The following is a 22,984-nucleotide window of genomic DNA, read 5'->3' as shown; positions in this document are numbered from 1 at the left end:
CGTCTACATGGTCATGTGGCCGGCATGACTAGATGCCGACGGAACATAGAACGCTGTTACCTTCCCACCAAAGGTGGTCCCTATTTTTTCTAGTTGCATTTTTACATGCTTTCAAACTGCTAGGTTGGCAGAAGCTGGGACAAGTAACGGGAGCTCACTCTGTTACACGGTGCAAGGAATTCAAACTGCCGACCTTTCTGATCGACAAGCTCAGTGTCCTAACCACTGAGCCACCTCGTCCCTTACTCTTCAGCTAAAAAAACGTTTTCAAAACAGTTTACAAAGATGTATAGGTTGGTCTCTGCCTTTTTTCCTTCACTAATTATGTTTCAATTAGGCTCCCCTACTCCTTACTATGATGTTCTTCCTGAGAGGCAGCCAAGGGGCATTTAGTCCAATGGCGAGTGGGGGAATACAGCACATCCTCTCCTTTAGTTCTGCAGGCAACTAATCATTCAAGCTGAATGTTTTTTTTCCTGAGAAAATTAGTTCCTTGCAGCTGCTTTCTTTCTGGAAAAAGGACAGAGCTAGGTTATACTGTAATTCATCATTTTACTGATATAAGAAGATGAAGAGAGTTGGTAACTCTCAAGTTTTACCCAGCTATAAAAATGGATTGTCAGTAACCTTACACATCAAATCTAGCAGATACAGGAAACAATTAATGGCTTTGCTAGAGCTTTGTAATGACCGTTTAATTGGGTGAGAAAGAGAGAACGCACATGCAGATTGCTTAATTATAATTACATTTTTGTACTTATTGCTCTGTTAGTTTGATGTGTCCAGAGATCGAGCTTCACTTTTTTTCCTCTTATGACATTCAAAGGCCAAGAAAGAGAATGAGAAGCTTTATGTTGAAATTTTAAAATGTCTTTTCATTGCATATATTTCTAACAGTATTAATGTTATGTTGTATTATTATTAATTGGCAGAGAGTTAAGCGCTTTACTTTATGCCCTTTAACAATCAATGGGACAGATTTTCATTAAGTCCTGAACACCACCAGGTGGCTTTACCCAAGAAAAGTATGATAGTCATAAGACACAACCAGGATCCTTATAGTGGCCAGAGTAGAACGGTTACTGGTAAAGGGAATTTGCTCTGCTCCTTTGTTCTTGCTGGCTAAAGTAAAGATCATACTAGCAATAACCAAGTTTACTAGCCAAATAAAGTCTGCCCTACTCAGGAGCAAGGATTATAAACTGCTATTCGGACAAAAGCTTCACAGAGAAAGATCAACTAGCACAACTGTATGTAATGATGCAACTATTGTTTATCATTTCTTATTCCCTTTTCTCCATTTTATGTCCACTCTTTTGTCCTGCATATCTTATATATTTTTATTTTTAAATTGTAGCTTGAGGGCAGGACCAGTCTGGGTCTTTTAATTGGAGCAAATCACAAGACATCTTTCAAAACAGGAATATATAGTATGAGACTGCAAACAAAATGAGTGAAGGTTTTAGAAATAATTTATTCAGCCAAAATCCAACACAGTGACATTTACAGGATTTCCAAACAGAATGTTCTTAAAATTGCCAGTATTATGATAATAATGATAATGCAGCTCTTCCATCTTTTACTCCTTAATGGTTTATTTGATTGATAGATCAAGAGGGAAAGAGGAGGAAACAATCCAAACTTTCCAGAGGGTTACAAATGGAAGATCACATAATCTGCCTCCTCTCAACAAAATGAAGACTGCAAAATAAAAGTCTCTTCTGGATATATTTATGCAAGCAAAAAACATGGTTTAGCTCATCTTAATTGCATTCAAGTACAAAAGGAAATGCTATACAGAGCTACTGTTGCCCCTCATTGACCAGCCAAAACTGTCAATGTTTTAATACTTTAAAACTTTGAAGGCCAATAAGGAAAAAGCTAAGGGCTTCACAATGTAAAGGTTCTCATAAGAGAAAATTATCATGAGCAAGATTGCCCCCTAGCTTTGATTTGCAAAGAATTAGCACACTGATGTTGCTCAAAAAAAATAATGTCCACTTTCAGTTCTTATATTCTGTTTTGCCTATTATTATCATAAATCTTAAAACCATGAGAAACATAAAGTAAAATGCTATTGATTTTAAATGTTAAGAACATGCGAACTGTAGTTAGCCTGGGACTATATATATCACTTCAGTTGTCTGCAGATAAATATTATATGATTGCACTTTTGATCTGATAATTTAGAGATTTTTCTGTATATTTTTTGGCATATTCATGTGTTATGTTAAATATTCTAATTTCTCTCTCTCTTCTCAAATAACATTATTAAAGATTATATTATTTAATAATTTAATAATATTTAATGCTTCTAGACCGCCCCCTCTCCCGAAAGGGACTCGGGGCGGTGTACAGTTCATACAAAATATAACAAGATACAATAAAATTAAATATGTACAGTTGACAATTGACATTACTTATATAAGTAAAGTGAGTTCAACCACAGAACAAAGAAATACATTTACAAAAAAAGTTGAAAATAATCCCATCTCATCCCTATGGCTGGTATATACAGTATCTTCCCCCATCTGGGCTACTTTGATAGAGGAGGAGGCTTGGGAGTTTGAGGGTTCTGCACAGTATCTTATCTTGTACTCTTCTGGACAGAGAACTCTGATGTTGTTCTTTGGATGTGTTGGAGCAACTCCTGCAATTTAGGAGTCAAAGCCCTGAGTGCTTCAACCACTACTGGGACACTTTGACCTTTACTTCCCACATCCTCTCCAGTTCCTCCTTCAGGCTCTGGTGTTTCTCCAGCTTCTCATACTCTTTTCCTGATGTTGCTGTCACTTGGCATAGCTACATCTACCACCACCACTATCTTCTGCTCTTGTCTACTACCACAATGTCTTGTTGACTGGCCAGTACCTGTGTGTTGATCTGGATTTGGAAGCCCTGCTATTCTCAATTACAGGGAATAACACCTTCCCTGTAATTCAGTTACACCTTCTGTGTAATCCTCGCTGTGGGTTTGACAGAGTCTAGACACTAGTAGTCTATACATTGGGCAGATGTTCCAGTACACAATGCCAGCTACTTGGCTGTATTATTCAGTGTATGCAGTGCCTGCCTGCATCTCACATCCTGCCACTATGTGTTGAATGTCTCTGAGGCATCTCTGTATAGTCTACATATCGGGTCCTGTTTAGTGTGGTGACTCCTGTTTCTATGGATCTACCACGTAGTGCTGTTGTTGTTCTGTTATGACCAGTGGCTCTGAAGTGAACCAAAACTTAAGTATTTTATATATCTAATTAATTCAAAACACAGTATGAGTCCAAAGTGGAATTATCGTCAAGTATGTATTTAACTAAATAAATTTGCAGCAAATAAATATAAAGAAATAAGAAAATTATGCCACATAGCAAAGAAATAAACCCAATGCAAATAAGCACTTTATTCCGCGAAGAAGAAAAAATCAAAAATTGATATCCAAGATGTCTCCATGGAAATATCCTATCAAAACAAAACAACATAGCAGAAATGCCTCTCAAACCTATCTATTTTCTGAGCAGATCCATTCTCCTGATTGACCCTCATTCAAGTATAGAGGATATAAGTCCTTTAAAGCTTTAGATAAGAATATGCACTTAACATATCCTGCTGCCGTATAGATGTTTCAGGTTTATAATCTTTATGCTATTTAAAAAAGGGGGAGTTGAACAGCGATGGAGGGAGGATTCCCAAGATCAAGAATCTAACCTGAACAATAATTAGTGAAGCAGGTTTTATAACTATCAAAAAAAGGCTGAATAGTAAATAAAAAGGCATAAATTCTTACCTCTCCATTCATTCTTCATTCTTTATGAGCTTAGATGACAACTTTGCCATCCAAAAGGTAAAGGAGAGAACTAGAGGATCAGATATGTGGGACTTAATTCTTACTAACAAAGATGAAATGATAGGTTGACGTTGCAGGAACTTTGGGGGAGAGCAACCATGTCATATTGGAATTCAATATAATACAAACACAAGGAATAGAACAAAATCAAACTAGTGTCTTAGACTATAAAAGAGCTGATTCAGCAAACTTAGTGAGCTTGGGAAAGATTCCATAGATGAAAATCTTAAAAGGGAAAACAATTTAAGAAGCTTGGGACACTCTGAAAAATGTCATTATTAAAAGCCCAGTCCACCCCAATACTGCTGAAAAAGAAAAATAAGAAATCCGAAAAACTAGCATGGCTGCATAAATAACTCTCTGATAAACTGAAAGACAAAAATAATAAGTATAGAAAATGGAAAGAGGGGCACATAACTAAGACAGAATAGCAGAATATAGCCTGAATCTGCAAAGACAAATCAGGAAAGCTAAGGCTCACAATAGCAATAGCACTCTAGACCTATATACCATTTCATAATGCTTTACAGCCCTCTCCAAGCAATTTACAGAGTCCCAAGGTTCTGTCTTAGGCTCAGTACTCTTCAACAGCTTCATAAACAAGTTAGATGAGGGAATAGAAGGGAAATTCATTAAATTTGCAGACAACACCAAACTGGCAGGAATAGCCAATATCTCAGAAGATAGATTCAAAATCCAGAAGGATCTCAACAGACTTGAACACTAGGCCCTATCTAACAAAATGAAATTCAGTGGTGAGAAAAGTAAAATTTTACACTTAGGCAAGAAAACCTAAATGTACAGGTATACAATAGGCAGAACTTGGCTCATTAGAAGGAGGGATCTTGGAGTCCTAGTGGATAATCACTTAAATATGAGTCTTCAGTGTGCTGCAGCTGCCAAAAAAGCCAGCGCAGTCTTAGACTGTATTAACAAAGATTTAGAATCAAGATCAAATGAAGGGTTAGTACTGCTTTATAATGCCTTGGTAAGACCACACTTGGAATATTGGATCCAGGTTTGGTCACCCCAATATTAAAAAGATGTTGAGTCTCTGGAAAGAGTGCAAAGAAGAGCAACAAAGATGATTAGGAGGCTGGAGGCTAAAACATATGAAGAACAGTTGCAGGAATTATGTATGTCTAATCTAGTGAAAAGAAGGACTGGGAATCAGATGATAGCAGGGTTCCAATATTTGAGGGGCTGCCACAAAGAAGAGGGGGCCAACCTATTCTCCAAAGCACCAGAAGGCAGGACAAGAAACAAAGGATGGAAACTAATCAAGGAGAGAAGCAATCTAGAAGTAAGGAGAAATTTCTTGACAGTGAAAATAGTTAACCAATGAAACAGCTTGCCTTAAAAGTTGTGGGTGCTCCATCACTGGAGGTTTTTAAGAAGAAATTTGACTGCCATTTGTCCAGAAAGGAATAGTGCAGGGGGCTAGGAGACTTCCAAGATCCCTTCCAACTCTGTCATTCTATTATTTAGTTGATCTTATAGGTTACCTCAATTATAATTGCAACTCTACAATCCATTTCCCCTTGTGGTCAATAGGTCATCAGCTGCCAAAGAGCCAGGATCTTTGCATCCACAACTCCAACCCTGCTTCAGGCCTCTTCATACACTATATAGCATGATTTCACAAAGTGGTCCAACAAGAACTTACCAAAAAATAGCCAGTGGTCTCATACCTTTTTAATACTTCAGAATGATTCATGAAAAATTCTCAGGCTCACAATGGTTTCTAATTTAATTGTGAACCTGAGCCAGTGGTGGGTTTCAAATTTTTTTAGAACCTCTTCTGTAGGTGTGGCCTGCTTTGTGGGAGTGGCTTGCCGGCCGTGTGACCGGGTAGGAGTGGCTTGCCAGCCGTGTGACTGGGTGTGCGTGGCCAACTTGTAAAATGTGGAGAAACTCACTTAACAACGCTCTTGCTTAGCAACCAAAATGTTGGCTCAGAAACTCTGGCATTGAAGTGTGCAAGTCTTAAAGCTGTCAAGTTACAAGACCCTTGCACCCCTAACCCTTTAGGGAAAAAAAACCCCCAGGGGTGTTCAAACTTGACAGCTTTAAGACTTGTGGACTTCAACTCCCAGAATTCTTCCTCTTGCTCTTCATCTTGATGATGTGTGGCGGGTGGGGGGAGGGAGCTGGAACCGGTTCCAAACGGCAGTGTACATTTGTGGAACCTCTTCTATAGAAGTGGTTAGAACTGGCAGGAACCCACCCCTGACCTGAGCCATTCAGAGAATTACAATCACATCTGTAGGAAGTGGTTGCAAGGAGGGTCATCAGTTGCTTCTAAAAATTTCTGGAAATGTAAAGAAAATACCAGGGTTGTATCTAGCCTGAAAAATATTTTTTTTAAATCCCAGAAGAAGGTATGGTTGCCAAGAAAAACATATGAACCTATTATGTAAAAACTAGATTTTAAATAACAATAATTTTATTTCTATGGTACCTTGTTAATTCATCAGTATCTATACTATTTGGAATATAAGTAATTTTAACTAATATCACTCTGGAAATTTAAAGCATAGACATGTGCAGCCTTGTTTAATATGTGTACAATTACATTTAATATACTAATGCATTTTCCATAATTAAAATTATAAAGATGTATTAACATATAATGTCAAATAATCATATATATTATGAAATTTAAGGCAGTGGGGAAAAGAAAGGGATAGGAGAAAGTTTCTAGGTCATCTTGTAACGATATTCTGCTTCAAGACATGTCAATAGAGCTAGAGAAATATCTAAAGTCAGTCCAGTTCATTTTACCGTAAGGTGCTAGAGTCATCAAGGCTCCAGTCACCCTAATACAAAAGACAGGAGGCCCCAAGTCCGAATTGGTAGGATAGCATCCGCCATATATTCGTTGCCTCTCAACAAATATGGTTGTAACTCTGCTGATCATTATTATTCAGCACTGGTATATTCCTCCAATCAAGAGCCAGCATTCAGGCAGTGCCTCTTTGGCTCAACAAGCTAGTAAAGATTTTAAATTTCTTTCTCCTTCAGTTTTCCACATTCAAAAGCCTCATTTTGCTGATTAGAATTCAGTGTTGTTCAAATAATGCATCATCTCTCAACCCACATACAGTATATTCAATATGAGCTTTAAAACTAGCTCTTCAACTTGACAGCTCAAATCATTCCTGTCTCCACATCCTATCAAGTTACTTAATTTTTTTTCCAAGACAGTAATCTACATTCAACACTATCTTCTTCCAAATATCCTGTATGCATTATGTTTGCTACATGTATTTTTCTTAGTTCACTTTTTTTACCTTTATCAAGGATTGTAACAAATGGTAAAATTATAAGAAATGGTAGAGATATGTACCATTTGGAAATACTGCTTTACAATCTGATTATAATTTGGGTTATAAAATGTTATATTGATGTCCATTCTGAAGTCACTTAGGTTTTAGAAGTCACAAGTTACATAATTTTCTCTTTTTTGCATTCAGTAATTGTTAGATATTTACATATATAGGAGGAAGTCTCCTCTCTGGTCTGCTGCTACAGCGGGAAACAGGTATTACTCTGATTGGTCGAGAGGCGTACCCGAGTACTATAAAAGGGGAACCCTCCGACCACAGAGCAAGCTGGATCACTACTACTACTAATAAAGAGCTGTTAAGTCACTTCGTGTCCGCAGTCTGTTCTCTCGCTACCCAGATCTAACATTGGCGACGAGGGTGGGATTGAGAGACAGATAGGACGAAGAACGCTACCTCCAGAATCTCCGGTTTTGATCCAGCCCAGGAATTCGGCAGAAATTCCGGCAGCCATCTCAAGCCACCGCAGCGCGGCAAATTCAAACGAGAGAAGATGGCGATGCATGCTCCCCCCGCTCCATTCGACCCAGCGAATGACGAATAGGAAGCCTTCATGATTCGTTTCGAGTGTTTTCTCGAAGCGAATGAATACACGGGAATCACCGACGCCCGGAAGAAAAACATTTTCCTCGGCTACTGCGGAAAAGAAGTATTCAACACAGCCAGAGACCTCACCGCGCCTACTCCAATACAGGCAGTATCATGGGCGGCGTTGCAACAGGCTCTACAGACTCATTACGCGCCAAAACCTTCCCGCCATGTTTGCCGCCAAGCGTTCAACACGAGGAACCAGAAGGCGGGAGAATCTATCAACCAGTACGTTGCAGCACTACGAAAAGCAGCCACACATTGTGGATTCAGAGACCTGGATGAGCAGATTATGGATCGACTCGTTAGCGGGCTGAGAGACATTTCCCTACAAAAGCGGCTGTTAGCAAAAACCAATTTAAGCCTACAGATTGTACTCGAGGAAGCAAGAGCTTCAGAAGCAGCAGACAGATCAGCGGAGACAATTCAACGCGGGTTCAACACTGGCCAGCCAGCGCCAAGACACACCAAAGTTCACTACGAGGACACGAGCCCCGACTATGAGGATCCCGAGTTCGAGGACAGTCACCTGATGCGGAGCAGTCACGTGAGGCCTGGGGGGAGACCCGGATTCCGTTTGCCGCCCTGCGCAAGCTGCGGAGGGAATCACCCCAGGTCTACTTGTAGGTTCAGGAACGTTGTTTGTTCGCACTGCAACAAACTTGGGCACATCGCACGAGTGTGCCGGAGCAAAGTCCCTGCCTCACGGCAGCCACCCATGTACCGCCAACAGAAGCCCAACCCAGGGGCTTGGCGAAACCAAAAAGGGCGCCCAGAGAGAAATCCACAAGTGTTTACCCAGAGAGAAAATTCCCAAAGAGCTGAGCGAGCGTATCCCCAGAGAGATTACACACAAGGAGCTGAGCGAGCGTATCCCCAGAGAGATTACTCACAAAGAGCTGAAAGAGCGTTCTATCAAGACGCTCAACGAGAGTATTTTCAGGATACAGATACTGAGATAGAGTTGACCCAGAGAGAGGAGTTGCGAACGTATCTCACCACGATAAGTCAGGTCCGCCCCAAGCGGCCAAAAAGGCTGAGAGTCACAGTCCTCTTGGAGGGCTCACCTTGCGAGCTAGAAGTTGACACAGGATCGACCCTGACGATCATTTCATGGGCATCCATGAAACAGGCTATCCCTAGCCTCAGAAAGAGCCAACTACGCGTTCCAGACGTCCTGCTGCGAGACTACCAGGGGAACCAAGTCCCCATCGTGGGCCAAGGCACATTCCAAATCCGTTTCAAGGACATCGTAGCCCAGCTGCCCGTGACCATCGCCAGCGCGCCATTACAGAACCTTCTGGGGCTTGATTGGTTTGAAGCCCTGGGGTTAGAAGTCACCGGAATCAACGCCGTGGAAAACAGCAGCGCTGAACAGATTTTTAAGGAGTTCGAGGATGTGTTCAGCCCCGGTCTTGGTAAGTATGTGGGTAAACCAATATCATTTAATTTAGACCCCAAAGTGGCGCCAATCCGACTTAAGCCGAGACAAGTGCCTTTTGCACTCCGCCCAAAAATAGACAAGGAAATTGATAAATTAGTAGAGCAAGGAGTCCTTGAGCCGGTGGATCACGCGCGTTGGGAAACTCCCATTGTGACCCCAGTCAAACCAGACGGATCAGTCCGCATCTGCGTGGACTATAAATGCACAATTAATGTCGCGCTACAACAAAGCGCGTATCCTGTGCCTGTAGTACAGCACTTATTGCACTCGTTGGGGCCAGGAAAGGTATTTGCTAAATTAGACATGGCACAAGCTTACCAGCAGCTGCCCGTAGATAGCGCCACAGCGGAGGCCCAAACTATAGTGACGCATAGAGGGGCATTCAAATGCAACCGGCTGCAATTCGGTGTGAGTGTTGCTCCAGGTTTGTTCCAGAGCGTCATGGAACGGCTTTTGCAAGGGATACCGGGAGTCGTCCCCTATTTCGACGACATCTTGGTGTCCGCTGCAAACAAGGAGCAATTAAATAAAAGAGTCAGAACTGTTTTGGCCAGAATCAGAGAGAAGGGTCTCCGCCTTAAAAAGGAAAAATGCCAAATTAACGTGCCTAGCGTAGAATTCCTGGGATATAGAATCGATGGTCAGGGAATACACCCCACTTCAAAGAAAATTAAGGCGATCCAGGACGCCCCCACACCACGTAACCAGACCGAGCTGCAGGCCTTCCTCGGACTACTTAACTTCTACAGCGTTTTTCTGAGACAGAAGGCGACCGTTGCTGAGCCGCTACATCGACTACTCCAGCGAAACGCACCATGGAGATGGGGACGATCCGAAGCAGCAGCTTTTGCCGGGGTAAAGCGCCTGCTCACCACTGACTCGCTGTTAGTCCAATACAGCCAGACACTACCGCTAGTATTGACCTGCGACGCATCACCTTTTGGAGTCGGCGCAGTCCTTAGCCACAGGATGCCAGACGGAAAAGAAGCACCCATCGCGTTCTACTCTAGAACTCTTTCATCGGCCGAGAGGAACTACAGCCAGATGGACAGGGAAGCGTTAGCTGCGGTAGCTGGAGTAGAACGTTTCCATGAATACCTCTACGGCCGCGATTTTGAACTAATTACTGATCACAAACCGCTGTTGGGACTTTTGGCGGGAAACCGCCCCACCCCGGTCTCCCTTTCTCCACGCATGACCAGGTGGACTGTTTTCCTGGCTGCGTACTCCTACAAGTTAATTCATCGACCGGGCTCCACTCTAGGACATGCAGACGCACTCAGCCGTTGCCCACTACCGGACCTTTTGCCAGACCCCACTCCCGAAGTACCGGTGTTGCTCATTGACTGTTTGGACTCAGGACCGGTTTCTTCCTGCGACGTTGCAAGGTTCTCCTCTAAAGACAGTTTAATAAAGCAAGTTCAAACTTGGGTTTGGAGGGGGTGGCCGAAGGGAAACGTGGGCCCAGAATTCAAAGTGTCCTGGTCAAAACGGGACGAACTCTCAGTGTTACAAGGTTGTTTATTGTGGGGGGATCGAGTTGTTATTCCGTATGTTTTACGTAGGAATGTATTAGAGGCTTTACATATGGGTCATCCGGGGATTGTTAGAATGAAGGCGTTAGCAAGAAGTTACGTTTGGTGGCCAAACATGGACAAAGAAATAGAGGTGTGGGTGGCCACTTGCGACCCATGCCAGGAATCGAGACCAGCACCCCCGGAAGCGCCCACCACAGAATGGGAAAAGCCGAAAGCACCCTGGTTGAGAATACACATCGACTTCACAGGGCCAGTTCAAGGTCAGACTTTCCTTATAGTTGTGGATGCATATTCCAAATGGCTAGAGGTAGTCCTAATGACTTCAACCACGGCAGAGGCAGTCATTAAGGTTCTACGGCGACTTTTCGCCACTCATGGCCTGCCCGACCTCCTGGTCTCCGATAACGGGCCCCAATTCACGGCCATGCATTTCGAAACGTTTTTAGCAGGTCAGGGAATTCGGCATGCCCTCGTCGCGCCATTCCATCCGGCATCAAACGGACAGGCGGAGAGAATGGTGCGATTCGCAAAAGAGGCCCTCGCTAGGATGGGTCCAGGTGATTGGCAAACACGCATTGACCATTACCTCTTAATTCAGCATATTACCCCAAGCGCAACGACGGGTAGGAGCCCCGCTGAACTACTCATGGGCCGCCGTCTACGGTCTCACCTGGACCGTCTTCACCCAAATTACTCTGCCACAGCTCCCCCAGACTCCACAAGCAAAATTCGGTCTTTCAGCATAGGGGATTCAGTATACGCCCACAACTATGCAGGGGGAACATTGTGGATGCCGGCCAAGGTCATTGGCATCACGGGTCCATGATCATATCTGCTGGAGCTGGAAGATGGGCGGAACTGGAAAAGGCACATCGATCAACTTCGGGGTCGCCTAGCACATTCAGACCTTCGAACCGAAGACGAGAGTTTCCAGCCAACGGAAAGTCAGCCGCTCAAGAGCCCCGTCATAGAGAACTACGACACCTGCGAACCCAGGTCGGAACAAGAGAGCGAGCACGAAGCAGAGCAAACCCCAGACAACGCAACCGAGCAGACTCCGGAACGCCCTAGCAACGAAGGCACAAAACCTCCCGAACGTGAAACAGGAAAAGCACCCGATCCTGCAACCACTTCTAACCAACCCGAACTACGACGCTCCTCCCGAGCAAGACAAACACCAACGTATCTAAAGGACTATGTTACTAACCGCAACGTTCCGTCTAGGAGGGGAGGGGTGTTAGATATTAACATATATAGGAGGAAGTCTCCTCTCTGGTCCGCTGCTACAGCGGGAAACAGGTATTACTCTGATTGGTCGAGAGGCGTACCCGAGTACTATAAAAGGGGAACCCTCCGACCACAGAGCAAGCTGGATCACTACTACTACTAATAAAGAGCTGTTAAGTCACTTCGTGTCCGCAGTCTGTTCTCTCGCTGCCCAGATCTAACAGTAATAGCTTTGATTTGTTCATTTATTTTCTTCTTTCCTTTATTTTTTTTCATACATTGTCCTCCTTTTTCTTATTCTTGAATGTTTATTTCCAGTTCTCCACATATTCAAAACCTCTTAAGCAAATATAAATTCTATATATTGGGCATGAATTTCTTACACCATTCTTCAGTCTGAAAATGTATTTTTATATGTATTCAACTTCAACCCTTAAATTTTTCTAAGTCTAAAGGTTTGAAGACTAAAAAATCAGGAGGGCCTAATTTGGGAAAGGCTACCTTTGCTCTTTTAAAAAATTATATTAACTGAGCAAGCTTACTGCCTTTTTTGGGCAATATTGATTTTAAGTATTTAATTCTTAAAAAGCTATCAAGCTATCAGAGATAACACAGGTTTTCCACTAAGTTCCACCAATAGTAGAAAATAAGTATAATGAGTCTCTGTTGAAATCCAGTTTCAGCTATCAAATATTTAACACTTTTGACACATTTATTTCAAAAGTATTGACGCATAAGGAAGAACTCTAGAATTCAGAACATATTACTGTCATTGAAAGCTATTTTTTATTATGATTGATTGTGACTACACTGAAGTTCCCAAGAATATTCCTTTCTGGGGCACTTCTGAAGGCAGAGAAATCTATTTTTCTTTGAAAATACATTGTAAGTATATTAGGAGCATTTTTTAAAATCTATGTACACATTTATACTTTTTATCCAGTTTTACAGAGAATTAAATATATACCTAAAAGTACAAAGTATATTTGTGTTTTATGTTTTAAACAATATCTGTCACTTTGCATTAAATAATACTATTTTAAATATGGTATATTACAGGGGTGGGTTCCGGCTGCTGCTACCTGCGCATGCACAGTACTAAAAAAAATGCTTCTGTGCTTGCGCAGAAGCAAAAAACAAGACGGTCCCTACGGCGCTCCTGAGAGAACCAGTTTGGGGGCATGGCAGGCCGAGTTACTACTTACTCGGTCGAACCAGGCTGAACTGGTAGGAACCCACCTCTGGTATATTATAGATGAACTATATTTCAGAACATATTTCAACATAAATATGATTTTTAAATGTAAAGTTAATCATACAATTAATCATACAATTAAAAATCATATTTAGGTTGAAATATGTTCTGAAACTTCTGCCCATATTATGATTTTCTGGAATATTTGTTCCATATTTTATAATTATAACAAAATGTTTGTTCCATACTTTATAATGGAACAGGTCAAAATGAGTCTACAGTAAGGGTTATCAGTTATCAGACTGTAGAAAAACTCCATAAAATGGATAGTCAAAAACATATCAAAGACATGACTTCAGAGAAAAGTGCAGAGAGAATCCCCAAGAAACAAAGATTTCTGTGAGTAAAATTCTTAGTTTAGTTTTCCTGACATGAAGTATCTTAACTGACAAAATAGCAGTTAATAGTCATGGCTGTGATTTAATCAGGGGTGGGCTTCAAAAGTTACAGCAACGGGTTCTCTGCCCGGTTGCTGGGTGGGCGTGGCCATGGTGGGCGTGGCCTAGTTGGCTTCCTGCACCATGGCAGGGGGCCATTTTTGCCTTCCTCAGGCTCCAGAGGCTTTCCTCAAGCCTCTGGGAGGGCAAAAACTGCTTCCCCCAGGCTCTGGAGCCTGGAAATGGTCACATTTCTGGCCTTCTGGAACTTCTGAGAGGCCTGTTTTTCCCCCATCCAAGCCTCTGCATGGACCCTACACTTTCCTCATATCCAAAACAGGTCGTGTGGAAACTTGAGGGATGGGAGGGGCAGTGTGGGCGGAGCCAGCCGGGGTGGGATTTGGAGATTCTCCAAACCGACCATAACGTTAGCTACAGGTTCTCCCAAACACGGGTGAACCCATAGCAGCCCACCCCTGGATTTAATTCAATTTCATTTTTAATTTACTGGGGTCAAAGACCAGTACAGATAATAAATAAGATAAAATAAAATTTAGGACAGAGTTAAAATACACTTATAAAATAACCTAACAACTATAGTGTAAACAAAATCCACAAAACAGCTTATATTAAAATAATATAAACACTAAAATTATATTATATAGGATAACATCTAGCATAACAGCAAAATAAAAATATCTAAAGCTATTAATATTAATATAGTAATAATAATAATAATAATAATAATAATAATAATAATAATAATAATAATAATAATAATAATAATAATAATAATAATAATTTGGATTTATTAGCCGCTCCCTTTCCAAGTAGGACTCGGGGCGGCGTACAATGGAGCATAAAACATAAAAGATATATAACAGCACATAAACATACATAAATACAAAACACACATACACGCATACACGGAGGAGGTAACAAATTTCATCATTTAGACAGCTAAAAATCAGCATTAAAATACCCCAAATTGTAAAAACCCAATGTGCAATTAAGAATTAATATTTAAAGACAATTTAAAAAACAGTTAGGAGGAATAAGAGAAATTATGATTGAGCCAGGCCAGATAATTGAAAGAGGTGGGTCTTCAGCTGTACACGGAAGGAGTGGAGATCGGAAGTAATCCTGATGTCACGGGGGAGGTCATTCCACAGGGCTGGGCCCATCACAGAGAAGGCTCTGCTCCTGGGTGTCGCCCCCCGGCACTGTTTGGCGGACGGCACCCGGAGAAGTCCCTCTCTGTGTGAGCGAATTGGTCGTAGGGATGTGTGGGGCAGGATGCGATCCTGCATATAACTAGGCCCTGTGCCATGAAGCGCTTTAAAGATCATAATCAAAACCTTGAAACGCACTCGGTAGACCACAGGAAGCCAGTGCAGCTCGCGCAGGAGAGGTGTTACAGGGGAGTATCTAGTCCTCCCCATAATCACCCGCGCGGCCGCGTTCTGGACCAACTGTAGTCTCCGAGTGCATCTCAAGGGAAGCCCCATGTAGAGAGCATTGCAGTAGTCCAGGCGAGACGTCACTAGCGCATGGGTGACTGTGCGTAGGGCATCCCGGTCCAATAAGGGGCGCAATTGGCGCATCAGGCGAACCTGATGGAACGCCCCCCTAGCCACGGCTGTTACATGATCATCCATGGACAACCGGGCATCCAGGAGGACGCCCAAATTGCGCACCTGTTCCATGGGGGCTAGTTGGACGCCCCCGATGGCCAGAGATGGAAGCACCTGGTTGAACCGGGAGGCCGGAAGCCACAGCCACTCCGTCTTGGCAGGGTTGAGTTTTAGTCGGTTGCCATCCATCCAGACGTACGGCCTCCAGACACCGGGACATCATTTCGACGGCCTCATTGGGGTGGTTCGGGGTGGAAATGTGTAGCTGAGTATCATCAGCATACAGATGATATCCCACCCCAAAACCACGGATGATCTCGCCCAGCGGTTTCATATATGTGTTGAACAGGAGAGGCGAGAGCACCGATCCCTGTGGCACTCCACATGTGAGTGGCCTCCGGGTCGAACTCTGCTCCCCTGCCAACACACGTTGCGTCCGATCAGAGAGGTAGGAGCCAAACCACCGTAAAACGGTGCCCCTGACTCCTAGCCCCTCTAGCCGGTGCAACAGGATACCATGGTCGATGGTATCGAACGCCGCCGAGAGATCTAATAGGACCAGGATAGAGGAACAACCCCTATCTCTGGCCCTCCAGAGATCATCAACCAATGCGACCAAGGCCGTCTCCGTGCTGTGCCCGGGTCGGAAGCCGGACTGGCGCGGGTCTAGATAATCATTTTCCTCCAGGTGACGTGGGAACTGCTCTACCACCACACTCTCTACAACCTTCGCTAAAAAAGGAAGGTTGGAGACAGGACGATAATTGACTAGGTCCGTTGGATCCAGGGAAGGCTTCTTGAGCAGGGGCCTCACCACCGCCTCTTTCAAGGCGGCCGGTAGAGACCCCTCACCCAGCGAGGCGTTCACCAGGCCAAGGAGCCAGTCGCGCGTAACCTCCCAGGATGCCAGTACAAGCCAAGAGGGACACGGGTCCAATAAACATGTGGTGGGTCGCAGACGTCCATGTAACCTGTCCAAATCCTCGATGGCAACCGAGTCAAACTCCTCCCAAAGCGGTCCCTCAAGACTCGCCACGGGCGTCTCTACTGAACCACTGAAAGGGGCCCATCCCATCCGGATTTGAGCGACTTTGTCCTGTAGATATTTCCCAAACTCCTCTGCTCTGCCCTGTAGTGGGGCTACCCGTGGTCTCTCAAACAAGAGAGAGCGGGTCACCCGAAACAGGGCGGCAGGGCGGCTATCTGCAGACGCAATAAGAGCGGCACAATGTTGACGTTTGGCCACTCTTAATGCCACAAGGTACGTCTTCAAAAAGGCTCGTGCCTGTGCTCGGTCAAGTTCGGAACGGGAGGATCTCCAACGACTCTCTAGGCGTCTCTTGTGGCGTTTCATCACCCTTAGCTCCTCGGTGAACCAAGGTGCCAGGGTGGTTCGTCGCCGCAGGAGAGGCCGCAAAGGCGCCACCCGATCTAGGACCCCGGTAGTCGCACTATTCCATGCGTCTACCAAGTCCTCCACTCGGGGGCGGGTCAGGTCCACAGGGGGTGGCCCAAGTTCCGTCTGGAACCTATCCGGTTCCATCAGGCGCTTGGGGCGGAACCATCTAATACCTTCCAGTTCCGCCTCCTTGCGGCGGGGGGTAGCACCAGGGAAGTCCAGCCGGAGAAGTGAGTGATCCGACCATGACAGGGGAATAATGTCTAGGTCCCCTATTCCCAGATCACTCGTCCACTGGCCAGAGACGAAAACAAGGTCCAGGGTGTGGCCTCCCTCGTGAGTAGGGCCCTGAATTAACTGGGTCAGGTCCATGGCTGTCATGGAAGCCATGAACTCCCGAACCCCCTCAGACGCTTCTCCCATCGACGGCAGATTAAAATCCCCCATCACTAAAAGTTTGGGGGTCTCAACCGCCACCGATGAGATCAGCTCAAGGAGTTCGGGCAGGGCCGCTGAAGTATAGCGAGGAGCCAGGTATACTATCAGCAGGCCCAACTGCCTCCCTGGGCCCCATCTCACGACGAGGGACTCACACCCGGATGTCTGCGGCACGGTGAACTCTCTCGGCTCTAAGTCTTCCCGGATAATCACTGCTACCCCACCGCCCCTTCCCTGGGCCCGAGGCTGGTGAAATGCTCGATAACCTGGCGGGCACATTTCCACAAGGGGTAGACCTCCCTCGTGGCCCAACCAGGTCTCAGTTATTCCGGCGAGGTCTGGCTCCCCCTCCAAAATTAGATCGTGGATGAGGGGGAGCCAGATGAGGGGGAGCCAATTTAAATCTTAAATTTAAAAGAATTATAGTTACAAAAATACACTGCAGAATATCACCCCATCAGGATTTGATGGATCTTCTGTGCTGTTGAACAAAACCTAGATGCATGTACTACAACACAGATTATTTTATCTGTGAGCAGCATCTGGGCATAAGTTGAATATGGGTGACCATAATATCTGCTAATCAGAGGTAATATGAATCTGGTTCAGATGTCTGAATAAAAGAAACAATGAAGAAGAACATGTTCTTTAGTTTCTAGGTAGTGGTGGGTTTCAAATTTTTTTGGAACCTATTCTATAGGTGTGGCCTGTTTTGTGGGAGTGGCTTGGTGGTCATGTGACCGGGTGGGAGTAGCTTGGCAGTCATGTGACTGAGTGGCAGTGGCTTGGCAGTCATGTGACTGAGTGGGAGTGGCTTGGCAATTATGTGACCGGGTGGGAGTAGCTTGGCAGTCATGTGACTGGGTGGGAGTGGCCAAGTCGATGTCACTGAATACTTTGCCCCAAAGAATGACCTACAAAAAGAAGGTATTAAAAAAGGAAATTTATTATTTTGTGCACTTACTACTTAAATAAGTACACAAAACAATAAAACAACTACTTACAGAAGAAATATGGGTGTCCTTGCCGGTCTTCAACATTACTGAACACCTTACACACACACTTCCAGCCCCTCTGCCTCTTTCCTCTTCCTGGATTCACTCAGATGTTTTTAACACTCACAGCCTGTGCACACACACATACTTCCAGCTCTTCTGCCTCTTCCCTCTTCCTGGATTCACTCAGACATTTTTAAAACTCACAGCCTGTGCACAGCACACACTCTTCCATCCCCTCTGCTTCTTCCCTCTTCCTGGATTCACTCAGATGTTTTTAACACTCACAGCCTGTGCAAACGCACATACTTCCAGCCCTTCTGCCTCTTCCCTCTTCCTGGATTCACTCAGACATCTTTAAAACTCCCAGCCTTTTTTTTAAAAAAAATTTTTTTAAACATAAACCACAACATAAAAAATTCTCATCCATTACATACAGCTTTCACTTTCTAAGTACTTGACAGGCTGATGATAAATCAGTACTCCTCTTGACTGGCCACATACCTGTTTCCCAGGCTTCAATCACTTCCCTGGCTGTTTTTGTGCCTGATCATCCAACAATCTGAGTTGCTGCAAACTTGAAAGTGTGCCCTTGTTCATTGCAGTGTGAGGCTATCAATGAGTTCAGGTCTCCTGATCTGACTGCTCCTTGTGTTTTTGCAATCTAATGGCTAGCTTCCTCCCCATCTACCTTACATAGTCACATGGTAACCCATGCAGGGGATTCAGCAGATTATTTTGGAAGTATCTCCTACTTCCCCCTACCTGAATCTGCTGTTTTTTTCCTATTATTTCAATCACTGTATTTTAATTTATTAAAAACTCTTTACATATTCTGTATCTTATTCTAAGCTCTGTTGTTTATTTTACTTCCAGTGTTTCTTTTTGTATTTCATAATATTTTATTATTTTTAATGTGCGCCACACTTTATTCACTTTTATAATTTAAAGTTTCTCTAATGTGAGATAAGAATCCTATATTGCATTGTAGATTTAAATTTTCATGACTATAAGATATAGTTTTTGTACAAATAAAAGATCAATGCATTCTGCATTGTAACTAATTCTGAGGCATAAGGTAAGGCAGAAATACACCAGTAGAAAGTAACATTTCTGGTAGGGTAAAGGTGCAACATATCCCAACGTCTCCTTTTCCGATAATGGATAGGTTTCAAACTGCAAGGGTGTTTCCTACAAAGACAAGCTTTCAAACAGGGCTGTCTCTTAGTAAGTTGGCAACACCCTATAAGAGCCAGTGCACTTAATCCCTTCTTCATTAAAACTAATGAGAGAATTAAAACTAAACAAAGAGGAAAATACCCCCACGACAACATATCCATATATGCAAGCACAATAATAACTTCCCTGCTTCCAGCATGCACATAATTTACCTGACTGAATTAGCAGGTAATATTTTGGATTAGGTAAATAATCATCACTAATATTAAACAAGACAAGATGACTTGGACAGCTGAATTAATGGTATGACTGCTACACACTTTATAGAATTTATAGGAAGAGAGCTATATTAGTCTACAGTGACAAAAATCAGGACTGGTAGCATCTTTTTTGACTAACCAGTTTAATGAAAAAACATAAGTTTTCCTTGAGCTCCAGATCACTTCATCTTATGCACAGAGCAGGTTAGACTGATATGGGATTTTAATTGGGATAAAGTGAAAGGAAAAGAGAAGGCTGTGCAAGTGCAGTTTATATGTGAGCAGATTACAGCAAAGATCTTCTGAGATTCTCTTGAGTTCTTTTGACTATGTTCAAAACATTCTTTTGATAGTCCTGGTGAAGTCCCACTTTTCTAAAACAGTTATTTTGAGGTTATATGGCTGTTTGATACTGTAGTTAAATTTATTAGCTAGCAACATGATCACCAGTATATAAATCTAAAGGTATGGCTTTGCTTTCATCAAAGATATACTTTTAATAGTAATGTTGGGATTATAACATAAAGTGAAATCACCTTATTAAGATATAGATAGAATTCATCATTGGCCAAGTGTGATTGGACACACAAGAAATTTGTCTTTGGTGCATATGCTCTCAGTGTAAATAATTAAGAGTATTTTTGTGTGCTGGGTTTTGCAGCACATATGAAAGTGACCGGCTTGATTTAGTATTAGACAATAAATTCTTAGAAGTTGTAGGCTGAATATAGTAATAGCTTCTCCACTAAACCTATAAATGGACAAATGAGGAAATGGATTTTAAAAACTTCCCTTCTCACCCATATGGGTTATATATGTCTTCCTCAATTAGGAAAGTAACAAGGTAACATCATCAGTACCTAGTTTGGGTAAATGAAACGTCTGCAACAAAGCAGCCAAGCTACACAAGGTGGCACCACACTTTACATCTGCATGATTCCCATTCAGATCTGTCAACTAGGCTGAAATCAGGCAGAAACTAGACCTGACTTACTGTCACATGAGTATGTGTATGCAGATAGCTGGGAACTGCTGGCAAAATGATACCCAAACTGGGGGAGCAGTAATGTATGTGGCAGAAAGCCAAGAAGCAGCACATAGAGAAGGAAGCCAACATATATGTTGCTCTTACTCCTTCAAGCTTATGAACAAGACATTATCCTTGTTACTAAAGTATAGTATTTTGCCTTGCACAGAGGTAATTATTCCACTCCCCCCTTCCTACACTTTTGAATGAGAAGGTTATAATTGGAGTCTGGGTAACTCTTGAAAGTTAACTGTTTTCTATCTCAGAAGTGTTAGGGTTGTGGAGAGAGTGACAGCAGCAACAGGGACAAGGGCTGGCTGTTTTCTGTCTCAAGCATAAATGTCTTCTGTCTGGCACTATAACTGAAATTAAAGCCCAATGATAAGCAAAAACAAGACTTGGTATCTCACTCGCCTCCTCTAAACACGAAGCAAATTATAAAGTGTCATGGACAGGTAATAGGGTACAGCAAAAGCATGTTTTTGTATGAGTCTAGACTAACAGATTTAAAACAGCAAAAAGATTGGCAAGATACCAGGAAGGAATTTGAACAGCTTACAATGGATGGTGTGATTTATAAATAACAGTATTTTTACCCAAAATCGGTGTAACATTGAGCTTCATCTTCTGGTTACACCTCTGGGGTCGGCACTCCTTTTGCAAATTTACCACAGTTTAAATAGTCGATAATGAAAGAACATCTTCAAATGGATTCTGCCATTCCAAATTGTGAGGAGGAATACACACCGTAGCTGAACCAATCAATTTATGATGTCAGTGTAAGGCAGGCAGTTCATTATCTCCTGATGCACGAACCATGGATTTGTGAGGTGAGTAAGAGTGACAATGGTCACGGACATAAATTACCATTTGATCAAATTCAGTAATATAAATAATTTATTTCCTCAGTTAATAGGAGGATGTCAAACCAACATGAAATTTATTTATTTATTCAGTTATAACATTTGTGTGCCACTCTATTCTTAATGGCTCAGATGTGAATTTAAAGAACATTCAAAAATGTGAATTTGCTGTAATTAAGGATTGTGTGAATAAAGCATTATAAAATTGGAAACTAAAAAACTCATACTCCAATAAATCATATTCCATACCAATATACATACCACCAAAAGTTTACATAACTATTATTTAACACAGATGTTTTTTAAATGACGGGTTTTGTCTAAAAAAAAAACCCTTGAAATTATTCAAGAGGTCCAAAGGCGCACCCTACACAGGAAGGGATCAATAAGAGATAGACATTAAACTTCCCTCCCGCCCACCTCACTTTTAGAGTTCCGGATGCCAGCCTAAACGTAAGCTACAAGCCTTTTCCTTCAGCCCCACCTCTTGGCCCAGCGAGGGGCCACTGCACCTGTAGAAAACTTGTCGCGCCCGCCCACCCCGTTTGCCGTGCCTTGCCCCTTAGTAACGGAGGCGCGGCAGCTGCGTGAGAAGGAGAGCTGCGTGCGGGAAACGTGCTGCCCAGAACTTGAGGCGTGCCGTGTATGTACGTGTGAAGCGAACGATGGAGCCCGATTCCTCGGTTAGTACGAAACCTTGCAGCGTTCAAAGGACACTCCGACCCCATCGAACAGAGTTCGCGCCGCCTAGGGCCGGGCTTGGCCCACAGGGGGTTTCCTGAGGGAAAGGCGTGCTTTAGGCTTGAAATGGGCCCTAGGATCGGACGGGGAGGGAAGCAGCAACTCTTCTTTGGGGTGGAAAGTTGACGACGTGGGGAAAGGGCGAGAAATCACTTCAGACTCAGAGGCACGAATGATTTTGACGTCGCTTTCCCGCCAAAATACGCAAGCGCTCGGGAACGTTGCCGCCGCCGCCGCCGCCGCCGCCGCTCCTCCCTAGCACTCTCGAGCAAGAAAGGTGCCACGCCCCTTCTTCCCGTTTTCTCTCCCCTCCACGCCATTTCTTGAGGCGCTTCTGTATACCCCCCTCCCCGCGAAGTGGGAGGGGCCCTCAGCTGGGGCTAAAGAAACGGCCCTCCTGTGCACGCGCCCCCTAACGGCAGCGGAAGGCGGTTGAGGGTGGGGTGGAGGGAAGGAGCCGCGGTTCTTCTCGGGCAGCGGAGAGTCGAGGCTTCTGCCTTGTGCTGCCTTTCTCTGCGCCCTGTAAGTTAGAGGCGCTAGCCTTTCGCTTTGTTTTTGCAACCGTCTTTTTATTCTGCCGAAAGTGATCCTAAGGCCAATAGTCTCGATATCGTTAGGAGTTCCAGCTCTTTATTAGGTGACGGAGGAATTTTTAAATATTTGGGTAGGTGAAGGTAAATTCTCCTTTGGTTTGAGCGTGACTCCGGTGTGATTTATGTGCATACAAAATACACAAAAGAAAACATGAAACACATCTATGCAGGAAATATGAACAATATTTTATACCTTATCTCTTCCACAATTTTTTTTCATCAAAGGTTTTAAAAA

The 22,984-nt window shown here is 43.5% G+C and overlaps 1 protein-coding gene across 3 annotated transcripts in view; it reads left to right on the top strand.

Annotated features, from left to right (window-relative positions):
• The first annotated feature begins 22,015 nt into the window (after window positions 1-22,015).
• BOLL (boule homolog, RNA binding protein) overlaps window positions 22,016-22,984 on the top strand; it is a 68,693-nt gene continuing 67,724 nt past the window's right edge. The window contains exon 1 of one of the 3 annotated variants that reach the window (XM_081934352.1): window positions 22,016-22,098. In XM_081934352.1, the coding sequence (XP_081790478.1) occupies window positions 22,081-22,098 (18 nt within the window). In that variant the 5' untranslated portion in view covers window positions 22,016-22,080. Of the gene's footprint in view, window positions 22,099-22,618; window positions 22,679-22,984 lie in introns of those variants that run through there. The other 2 variants (XM_081934354.1, XM_081934353.1) reach the window with 2 other exon arrangements.

This window comes from Natrix helvetica, assembly GCF_964273705.1.
Source record: "Natrix helvetica genome assembly, chromosome: 1".
In the NCBI taxonomy this organism is placed as follows: Eukaryota; Metazoa; Chordata; class Lepidosauria; order Squamata; family Natricidae; genus Natrix; species Natrix helvetica.
This window is presented reverse-complemented; position numbering and strand designations above follow the sequence as displayed.